The sequence below is a fragment of the Chrysochloris asiatica genome, unplaced genomic scaffold (assembly GCF_000296735.1).
Source record: "Chrysochloris asiatica unplaced genomic scaffold, ChrAsi1.0 scaffold00016, whole genome shotgun sequence".
Taxonomy (NCBI): Eukaryota; Metazoa; Chordata; class Mammalia; order Afrosoricida; family Chrysochloridae; genus Chrysochloris; species Chrysochloris asiatica.
Window position 1 is genome coordinate 4,635,885 of NW_006408534.1, and position 11,911 is coordinate 4,647,795.

General features: G+C 38.8%; 1 protein-coding gene across 1 annotated transcript in view; it reads right to left on the reverse strand.

Annotated features, from left to right (window-relative positions):
* Window positions 1–11,590, reverse strand: part of SLC30A6 (solute carrier family 30 (zinc transporter), member 6) — an 87,866-nt gene extending 76,276 nt beyond the window's left edge. The window contains exons 1-2 of the mRNA XM_006835276.1: window positions 11,555–11,590; window positions 3,147–3,233 (exon numbers count right to left, since the gene is read on the reverse strand). Of these exons, the coding sequence (XP_006835339.1) occupies window positions 3,147–3,233; window positions 11,555–11,557 (90 nt within the window). The 5' untranslated portion in view covers window positions 11,558–11,590. The remainder of the gene's footprint in view (window positions 1–3,146; window positions 3,234–11,554) is intronic.
* Window positions 11,591–11,911: the final 321 nt, after the last annotated feature.

Below are 11,911 nucleotides of genomic sequence, written 5' to 3' on the forward strand. Positions count from 1 at the left end.
AATAATAATGCCAATATATTAACGGTAGTAGAACAATGAGAATGGAAACAATAAGAATGTTGGTGCCAACTGAAGACTGCAACCAATGTCGGTGAACATCATGTGTAGAAACTGTTCAATGAGAACATGTATTGATTGTTGTGTAGACTTTCAACAAAAAAACAATAAAATAGATATTTAATAGATTTTAAATAACAATGGCCAAATAAGCAGAAAGAAAGCCAAGAGGGGTGTCTTAAGAGACTACATGGACAGTAGTTTAGGAAGGAAGTGATCAATCTTGTCAAATGCTGCTGTAGGTCAAGCATAATAAGAAATGAAAACAATCAATGATTTTGGCAACATTGAGTTTACCAATGTAAAAGCTGTTTGTTTGGATTTAGTGAGTAATAGAACCAGTAACTGTAGGTTCAATAGAGACAGAGAGAAGAGAAAGTGACCACCGAGAACATAGACAACCCTTTTAAGTAGTTTCATTCATTATAATAGGCAGGAGAGAAACAAAGCAATAACTGACAGTAGAATATAGCATGTAATTATGAGGCAAGAAAAATGAGTATGCTGCAAGAAGGAATAATGAAAGAACAGGCAACAAATGGAGTGACTGGTGTTAGGTAGCAGAGAAAACAGTTCACTCATAAAAACTGGTGGGAAGATGTGGCTGTGGAAGTTCTCTTCTGATTATCTTTCCTCTCAGTGACACAGGAAGGAAGAGCAATAGGTTAGAGTGAAGATGGAGAAGAGGACTTTGGAAGCTTGAAAACAAAAGTGAAAGAAAAGGATATGAAAGAAGTCATCAGGAGAGTAGAAAACTGAATGAACTAAGTTCCCCATTAGATTTTCATCTAATGTAATGAAATACAGAATAGCTATATGTTGTTGTTGTTAGGTGTCATCGAGTCGGTACCGACTCATAGTGACCCTATGCCCACGCTTGAGCCCATTGATGCTACCACTTTACCAATCCATCTCACTGGAATTCTTTTTCTCTGACTCTCCACCTTACCAAACATGATATCCTTCTCCAGTGACCTAGGGGATGTGATAGTACAGCTTACACTAATGGCCTGCTAATCATGAATTTAACTGAGACCAGCCAACATAATTTTGTTTCTCTCAGGCTATATTCAGTTGTGTAGTGCATGTGTTGTTGTTGTTGTTAAGTGCCCCTGAGTCAGTTAACTGCTGTTGAGTCAATTCCAACTTATAGTGACCCTGTATAGGATTTCCAAGGAGCAGCTGGTGAGCTTGAACCACCGACCTTGTGATTCAAACTGACTTTGCAGTCCAGAGTATTAACCCACAGCACTACACCAGGACTCCTTAGTGCATGTACAGACTAGGAAATAAATGGACTTAATGAAGGTTAAGGAGTTGGTAGCGAAGAGGGGGACAAAGGAGTACAAGTCATATGCAAGAAAATTATAATAATGGATCATAGAACCTAAGTTGGATAAGGAAGCAAGTAGGAAAAAAAAAAGACAGTGAAAATATTAGGTAGAGTCAAGTAATGAGACTGAAGAATTCCTGGACTGGTGAATGAAACACCTGGAATTGAAACAACAGAATGATACAGCTATTATAAATGATAAAGTCTATAATATGGTCATAGGAGTGGGCAGCTGGGGTAGGGATGAAAGACAAAATTATTTGTGGCAAGGAAGTAAGGAACAGTGAAATCACCAAGAATTCTGACAGGAACAGTGGTGAAGAGAAATGAGCCAGGTGCACCTCATAAGATTGCAATTAAAAGAGAGGCTATCTGCACTGTTCAAGTGTTACTATATTAGTTTTGCCCCTACTACCTGTTCTTTAAGGAGCTCTGGCAGCGCAGTGGTTCCGAGTCAAGCTGCTAACCTCAGGGTCAGCAGTTCGAAACTACCAGATGTTCCCCGGGAGAAAGATGAAGCTTTCTGCTCCTGTAAAGATTTACAACCTTGGAAACCTTATGCATGGCCTCTATGAGTGGCAACAGACTCCACGGCACACCACCACCACCACCCGTTCTTTGGTACAGCGTGAATCAGTAAAGTGTACTGCTGAAGAATGTAACAGAGCTATATTTACCTATCCTAGTGTGCTCTGGTAGCATAGTGGTTACGAATCGGGCTGCGAGCCACAAGTTCAGCAGTTCAAAACTACCAGCTGTTCTGCGGGAGAAAAATGAGGCGTTCTGTTCCCGTAAATATTTACAGCCTCGAAAACCCTGTACAAGGTCGCTATGAGTCGGAACCGACTCAACGGCACTTAACAACAACGACAACAGTGTGGCACTGTGGGGTAATGTGCTGGACTGCAAGGTTGGTTTGAACAGCAAGGTCTGTGGTTCAAGCTCTCCAGGCACTTCTCAGAAATCCTACAACAGGGTCGCTATGAGTCAGAACTGATTCGACAGCACATAACAACAACATACTCAAGAGATTATCCTAAAAGAATTAGTACATGAATTCTCTTTTCTTGGCTCTTCAAGTTTAACATTCAGGCTATGATGTTATTTGCAAATACAAGATTTATTGAGTTCTATGTTGAGATTACAATCTAGTGTTTTAAGAACAGGATATTCAGTGGCAAATAACAAAGAAGCTTTTTGTTTAGTGTTCACAATATATACTCAGTAACATAGTTATTACTAATTATTATGTTATATTGAAGCTACATCCATCTAAAAGTCATCAACCATTTATAGGTCTTTACTTTGTACTTGCATAATGGGCATAGTTACTGCCCTCAGAGAGCAATGAAAACACACAGTAATAATGACAAAGGCTACACTGGTGCCAAAAAGAATACCAGTAATTGTCTTTTTCATTTAATTTCAAATAATGATACATTTTTCCTGTCTTACATGAAAAACAAGACATAATTTTAGACTAATATTCTATTTTTTAAAAAATATGGCAAACACAAAATTTTATTTCTTAAAACACTTTAGATTTAGAATAAAACTTTAACTGAAGCCTAGCTACCTCCCACCAAAGCAAAATGACTATACATCAAACAATTGTATTTTGTGTTACAAATTACTTACCCAACATTGAAAACGAAAAATGTATGGAGTCATCAAGTGATTTCTATTTCCCTTTAAACGTATCTTTCTTGATGCTATGTGTTGTTTGTACAGTAATTAAAAACGAAAAACAACTTACCCTTCGGTCAGCAGCTACAAGTCTAAATTCCTGTAATAACTTGCCAAAAAAAGACCTTTGTGGTTTTCGAAAAAGATGAATTGTCCCCTTTAAAAAAAAAAAAGAAAGAATATTTTTTAAAGTATTTAATCTTCCTCATAGTTCCTCTGATGTGATTCAGTAACAACAACATTTAGTGAGTGCTCAATATGTGCCAAGTACTTATCCTAGACACTTCATATGTGATTAGTGATTTAATACGTCAATCCTAGAAGGGAAAAACAATTTCTGATAAATTTCAGAAGGTAAAAAACCTAATATTTAAGTAGGAATTTTAACCCAGGCATTTTAGATCCACACCACACTCTTTGTTTTTAAAAAATAGGCAATTTTGAACAATTGAAAGAAATACTTTGCCAAATAGCTCTCCTGGAAAGGAAATACCACAATTTAGTAACCAAAGCAACAGGTAAGAAAGTTCTGGCATTATTATTTTGAAACCTGTGAGATTTTCTATTCAGCATTCTGTCAAGGTATTTAACATTCAAGGAATGTTCATTGGCTTCTGCTGTACATATAGTATGGCGCTAGAAGAGAAAGGGCCTAGCAGTGGACTTATCAAACAAATAAAGATTTGGAATGCTAACTAAGATTAGCAGAAAGGAGGTCAATGACATATAAGAAATTAGCTTATGATTCCCCAAATCAGTGAGGGAAAATATGAGATACTCAACTAAGTAGTGTTTGGAAAAAGGAAATATTGAAACCTTATTATGTTCCTTAAGCTAAATTAATTTTTTACTTTTTAAAAAAAGTTTAATTAAACAGAGTTCTTAAAGCATGGATATATAATTTTATAATCTTGGCTCTGAAGAATTTCTTAATACGATGCAAAACCAAGAAGTTGTAAAGGAGAAAAAAAGGGATCAATTTTAGTATGTACTTTCACATGAGAATAAAATACTAAGTTGTTGTTAAGTGCCGTCGAGTTGGTTCCAACTCATAGCAACCCAGTATAGGGTTTCTGAGGAGCAACTGATGGGTCTGAACTGCCAATCTTGTGGTTTACAGTCTAGTGCTGATCCACAGCACCACACCAGAAGTCCAAAATATTCTTATATGTACAAAAAAAATTTTTTTTTAGCTCCTGTATAATTGTTTTATTGTTCAGTGCCATCAAGTCATTTTGAACCCACAGCGGACCTGTATAGGGTTTCCGAGGAGCAGCTGGTGGGCTTGAACCGCCGCCCTTGTTGTTCAAACTGACCTCATGGTCCAGCACATTATCCTGCAGTGCCACACCAGGACTCCTGTATAATTGTTGTTATTGATAAGTGCCGTCGAGTCAGTTCCGACTCATAGTGACCTTGTATAGAGTTTCCAAAGAATGGCTGTTGAGCTTGAACCACGAACCTTGCAATTCAAACCGACCATGCAGTCCAAGATATTAACCCATAATGCTACATAATTAGTACCTACCAAACATTTGATAGATAAAAAAGAGGGCATATCCCATTTCTCCAAAGCTTAAGAATATCATTTTGTTGTTGTTGTTAAGAATATCATTAGTTGCAAAAAAAAAAAAGGATGGACACTAGAAATTTGATGCTTCAAAAATGGCATATAGGGGGACTTCCAGCAAGATGACAGACTAGGGAGACACATTACATGGCCCCTCTACAACAAAGATATGAGACCAAATGAAACTAACACAGATGAAAATCCCGGAACCCTGAACTTTGAAGGAAAGGATTGAGTGTTTGCCGGGAGAAGATGAGCAGGGATGGTGAGAGAGGGAGACAGACTGGTGAATGGCTGGCCAGACTCAATGCAACATCTTGTGAGCAACTTTGGCCACAGAACATGGATTGACAGGGCTGACCCATGCAGGTGAGTGGAAAGGTGTGATTCCTTTCTTTTTCCCTCCCCTCCCCTGGTGATCAAAGGTGTGGCCAGCTCCCACTCTCATCTACCTCCAGCAAACTCTATTCTCCAGGAGTTTGGAGCCACATAAGACGGGGGCCAGCCCAGCCGCTTGGTAACCTTCTTTGGTGCTTGTATTCAGGTGCAATCAACTCCAGACCTACAGTCCCGGCAAAGTCACCAGACCAGCATTTAAACAGTCACCTGCCCTAGTTGCCCTGCAGTCCTAACAGACAATGAAGCTAGCTCCATCAAGGGCCTCCACAAACTACTTTTAATTGAGAACCCTGAACACAGATAATACCAAGGCCAATAGGAACTCCATCTACAGCCAGAAACTCTGCTGTCATATCCCTCCCATACCCACCTCAAGAAATCCTTAGCCTACAGGAGCCCCCCACAAGAATTTTCTCCTGTTTTTTTGTTTGTGTTACACATTTTCTTGTTCATTCTCTTTCCTCCTTCTTCTACGCTATCTATTCCCTTGAATATTATCCATTTTATCTCCATTGTTGTTTTTCCTTCTTTTCTTGTTTCTCATTTCCCCTCTTCTATTTTTTTGCTTTTGATATTTCTTTACTGTTCTCTACTGTCTTTCTCTTTATATCTTCCCTTTCTCTGGTTTTTCTAAGTGTTTATTTTTATTATTATTTCTTCCTTTTATTTCCTCTTTTAATGTTCTCTTATAGCTCCATTTTCTGGTTCCTCTTTTCTCTTTTTTTGGTTATTTTTAAGTGCTTATTTATTTATTCCTTTATTTTCTCTTCTATAGCTCCATTTTCCTGTCCTTCTTTGGTCTTTACACTTACATTGTTTTTCCTAGTTGCTGTGTGTTTTTTCCCCCTCTATATTATTTTCTCTTTTCATTGTTGACTCCTTGTTATACTCTTTTATTTTCTTGGGGGCAGAGGGGCAGGGGTTTTCTCTTTCCCATCCAACAGGAGACAGCAACCGTGACCTACAGACCAGTCACAACTGTATCCTTCACAGCTCCACCCACTGTGCAAGAGCCAGTACCAGGTCCTATTCCACCTGATCATGATAGACAGCAGCCAACACCAGCCAAACCCACCCTAAAATGAGGTATATGAACAGCAAACATAGACAGTATACATGTTTCTATTCTCTAACTACAAACACAGGAGACAGTTGGTGAGAGCCTAAGAACACATGTTGTTGTTGTTAAGTGCCATCAAGTCGGTTCCGACCTACAGCAACCCTGTTTAGGGTTTCTGAGGAGCGGTTGATGGTTCAAAGTGACTTCGCAGTCCAGAGCATTAACCCACAGTGCCACATATGATTATCAATTAACTACAAACACAACAATCCTACAATGCCCCAGAGACAACAGACAATTTTACCTCAAAAGAAGAGAAATAAGAGAATGGCTCAACCAAATGACCAAGATACAGAGCCAGAAAACATTTCTGAGGAAGAAAAGTTTAATGGAACTAAACTAACTGAAAAAGAATTCAATGGAATGGTATTTAGGTACCTTCAAAGGACTAATAGAAAGATCAAGGAAAATGAGAACACAATAAAAACTTTAGAAGAAGTCAAGAAACTACTATAAGAACAAACAGACAAAATAAATGCAAATTTTGAAACAATACAAAACCTGCAGTTAGACATTCAAAAGTTAGATTTCAGAAATGGATAATACATTGAAATGGCAAAGGAATAGATTCAAAGCAATGGAAGCCCAAATTAATGAGCTTGAAGACCAATCTCTCAATACTAGTAGTTAGAAGAACAATCAGAAAAAGAGTGAAGAAATCCAAAGAAAGCCTAAGAATTATGTAAGATACTAGGAAGAAGAACAATTTACGGATGATTGGAATTCCAGAAGAAACAATAAAATGCACAGAGAAAACTGTCAAAGAATTATTAGAAGAAAACTTCCCTAACATCATGAAAGATGAGAAAATAAGCATTCAAGAATCTGAACAAACTCCAAATAGGATAGACCCCCAAAGAAAATCACCAGGACCTATCATAACCAAACTCTCCAAAACCAAAGACAAGCAAAGATTTCTGAGAGCAGGTTGGTAAAAACAAGTTACCTATGGAAGCATAAGGAGCTCTGGCAGCATAGTGGTTACAAATTGGGCTGTGAACCGCAAGGTCAGCAGTTCGAAACTACCAGCTGTTCTGCAGGAGAAAGATAAGGCTTTCCGCTCCCATAAAGATTTACAGCCTCAGAAACCCTACACAGGGTCACTATGAGTTGCAACCAACTCCACAGTTGATAACCACCACCATGGCACTATAGGATAAGTGCTTGACCTTAAGGTTGATTTGATCCACAAGGTCATCAGTTCAACTCACCAGTCACTCCTCAGAAACCCTATACAGGTTTGCTATGAATCATAACCAACTCAACAGCACTTAACAACAACAACAAATAATAGTAAACAATGATTTTTCAGCAGAAACCATACAGGCAAGAGGGCAATAGGATGACATGTATAAAACACTGAAAGAAAAAACTTGCCAATCAAAAATTATATACCCAGCAAAGCTGTCCCTCAAATATAAGGGCAAAATTAAGACATTTATTGATAAACAACAATTAAAGGAATTTATAATGACCAGACCAACTTTACAAAAAATGCTAATGGGTGTTCTTTGGACTGAGAACCAACAACAGCAGACAACAACCTGAGATTATCATACATGACAGCACCACCCAGAAATTAATCCAGATACAGAAGTATTAAAAGTAAAGCAAACTTACAGGAAGGAAAATAGGAAACCAGAGATATCAATTTATAATGATGTCAAAAAGAGCAAATCATGTAGATACAAAACATTTACAAGGCAAGGAAAGCAAGTACTTTTCAAGATAAAACAGACTGTTTTAAATAGGGAAAAATATTAATAAATTACAGGGTAACATTAATGAAAATGAATACACTGGCACATCAAAAATTTTAAAAAAGGAAAATCAGAAAGATTTAGTAAACATTAACACAGCACAAATGAAAATGCATAGAAAACTCACAAACAAAATGAACTCAGCACAGAAAATTACATGGAACAGAATCAGCAAAATAAGGAAAAATTACAGCAATCAATTCACACCTATCAGTAATCACAATGGATGTAAATGGATGAAATGTACCGGTCAAGAGACAGAGAGAGGAAAATGGATTTTAAAAAACACAAAACAAGGATGCTTCAATATGTAGTCTACAAGAGACACATCAAAAAGATGGAGAAAGCCTAAGTGCTCAGTAGAATGGTTAAACTTTGGTAAGTACACACAAATGGAATACTATGCAGTGTTGAAGAATAACAATTCATCTATGAAACACCATAAAACATGGGTGGATGAACCTGGAGGATGTTATGCTGAAATTAGTAAATCACAAAAGGGCAAATATTTTATGAGACCAATGTTGTAAAAGGTTAGGAAAAAGTCTTCATTATATTCTACTTTGGTATGTTTGGAATTTTTTTTCATAATAATCAGTTATGAAAATATAAGTAAAAATATTTTAACATGTTATAAAAAAATCATTGGAAAAAGTATTGTTGTTAAGTGCCGTCAAGTCGATTCCGACCCATAGTGACCCTGTATAGGGTTTCCAAGGAGCAGCTGGAAGCACCCATTAACAACACCAATTGTATATTTATTATTAAGAACAGTATGTCCAAGGCCACTAGCTGCTCTATGGGAAAAAGATGAGGCTTTCTGCTCCTGAGATTTACAGCCTCAGAAACCTTATACAGGGTCGCTATGAGTCAGAACCAACTCAATGGCACCAACAATCACCAAAGGATACCCTTCATCTAGTCTTCTTGCAGTACAAATTAATTTTTTACTAATTTCATTAATGTCAAGGACTTCCTATTTTCCAACATAACGTGTGCTTTGGACATACTGTTCTTAATAATAAATATACAATTGGTATTGTTAAATGCCATCAAGTCGGTCTCCACTCAGTGACCCAGTATAGGGTTTCAGAGGAAAGGCTGATGAGCTTGCATTATCTCCTTGCAGTATGAACCAACCTTGTTTTCCAGTGCTTATCTTTACAACGCTGATAGATGGCTCATAAAACTTTCTTCCCCATTACCCTAAAAAATAAGCCTTAAATGCTTCTATTTCCTTGTATTATTTTTCAAGTCTAAAAATTTGGTGCTATAATTTACTTAGTACTTCATAAAAAATATTTATTGAAAACTTTCCCTAGACCCAGCAGTGTACAAGGCTCTAGAAGAATACCAAACGGTGAACAACATAGGGCCCTGTTCTCAAAAAGCTTACAATCTAGTGAGGAGGAAGACAAGACAGAATTTTAGCACAGTCTTGGTGTGGTGCTGTAGGTTAATGTGCCAGACTACAAAGCTGTTTGAACTGCAAGGTTGGAGGTTCAAGCTCACCAGCTGCTCCTCGGAGACCCTATAGAGGGTCGCTATAGGTCGGAACCGACTCGACGGCACTTAACAACAACGACAGTAAGGACTCTAGATGTTATTAGTTAGTATAAAGTATTATAGGAGCCCAAAGAAGCGCAGCTAACTGAAACTTAAGATAGGTTGAAAAGACACTAACAGGTAAACATACTGAAAAGGATGGGGGAGCAGAGGGAGATGGGGAATCGTTCAGGTACATGGAATAGCATAAACAAATTAAGCAACAGCGCAATTATTTTCTTTCTTTTTTTTTTAATATACATGTTGTTGTTTTTTTAATGTTTTTATTTTGGATTGAGTGAAAATTTACAGGGCACATCATCAGCTTCACATTCAACCATTCATATAGCTTGTTTCATTACATTGATTATTATCCCCTCCATATATCACCAGTTAACAGTGTTTCTCTCTATCCTCTTTAGCTTTTTTTTTTGGGTGGAGGGGGAACTTGCCTTTTTGGAATTTACAGTCTCGGCTTTTAGGGAAGGTTTTTACATTTGTCTGTGGATATCCAGGGCTCATGTATGAGATTACTAACAAGCATTACTGAATAATCAGATGAGGGACAGTTTGCTATGTCTACTAGGTGGCTGAAGTCTGATCCTCAGAGCCTATGGTTTGGACGGTCAACAACGCTGGGGCCCACAGGGTCTTGACCTCCTGACCGGGTCTGCACGGTCTAGCAGCGCAATTCTTGAAGTATGTTCTGTTGCTCGCTGTTGTTATTGTTAAGTGTGTCAGTCGGTTCCGATTCATAGTGACCCTGTAAAGGGTTTCTGAGGCGCAGCTGGTAGATTTGAATCACCGACCTCGTGGTTAGCAGTCCAATGCTTATGCTACAGCGCCACACTGGAATATAAATGCTATGTGTGTGCAAAAGAAAACTGCAAAGTTAAAAGCTTGACTCTGAATGGCTTTGTATCCCATGTCAATCAGGGTTTTACCATTTGGGCCATAGAAAAAAAAGGAAGGATTGTAAGCAAGGGAATAATATTAGTCATGTTTTAGGAATATCACTGTGGCTACACAGCAGTGAAGGTCTAGAAGAGCATATCTGCAAAGTTATCTGATAATTAGCCAAGAAATTCACCCACTTTCTCTGTGTAGAAGGATTACAGAAAATTTACAGTTGACAAAGAGTGTGTGATGGAAGTATCTTCCCGACCATATTCACTTAAATCAGTAACTTAGGCACAGAAACGTCAACCCTTTCCAGTATGGAGGCAATCAAAGAAGTGCTGGTGAATGCCTCTGAAAAATACATTTGAAAAGATACACACAACTTATGACACTGAAAATCACAGCTAACTACATATTTTACACTTGATTTAAGGCATACAATGATTAATTCTCTAACAACACTTTAAGACAACACCACATGCCAACAACCACAAGTATACTGGGATCATCCACGGATTTCTACAAACAGAAATAAGCGACAGTAAGACGGTTCTGCCAATGCCTGGACTTTCTTCCGTCTTGCTCGTTCTGTTCTGTAAATTGCAGCCGTATCAGGTACCAGATCTCAGTGAAGCCAAGTTGCTGAGAGGAGGTATTTGTCTTAATAACCTACTCATAACCCTTTCACCCTCGGCGTTGTTATTACTGTTCTATCCGTGGTTCAAGCTCACCAGCTGCTCCTTGGAAACCCTATACAGAGTCGCTATGGGTTGGAATCGACTCAACAGCACTTAACAACAACCATCACTATTACGGTTGTTGTTGCTGTGGACTTGTTTCCAGATCTTTTGCTGGTGTTGCAGTCGCTGATGCTGGCAATAAAAATGATAATAAATGACTTATTTTATATCAAGGAAACTCAGCAAGACGGCATAAACTCGTCTGGAGCTGAAAGCTGAGCCTCGAGGGGGCCCGAGCAGCAAAGCAAGCCCCTGAGAAAGAGAGGGGGCATCAGAGCTCTGGGGTGAACCTTTCGAGAGACAGCCGCTTGCTTCCACAGGGGGCATGACCGCAAATCCGACAATCCCTCGTTTGGGAGTCAGAGGCATTTCAAGGCTGCCTTGGAACGAATGAAGAAAAGAGGATCGCGCACGACAGCTAACCCCAACCCCGAGCCAACTCACCATGATAAGGAGCAACCCAGCTCCTGCCGGAAGACGAGTTTCTGGGGGCGCGTTTTTTCTCTGAAACGGAAGGGGAGGAGCATCACAGGTCGCCTGACTGAAAAGAACTAGAAGGCGGAAGTGAGTGTTCTGGTCTCTTAAGTCCTGCCTCTCTTCCCGGCTCCCCTTGCGTCCTACACAGGCAAAGGCAAATTTGGAACCGTCCTTACAGGGACCACTCTGGGTTCGTTGGAGTGGGAAGCACTAAGGCTTTTGACAAGGAGCAGTAAGGTTTATTTACTTATGTATGTTGTTAAGTGCCATCAATCAGTTCCAACTCATAGTTACACTGTATAAGGTTTCCGATGAGCGACTGGT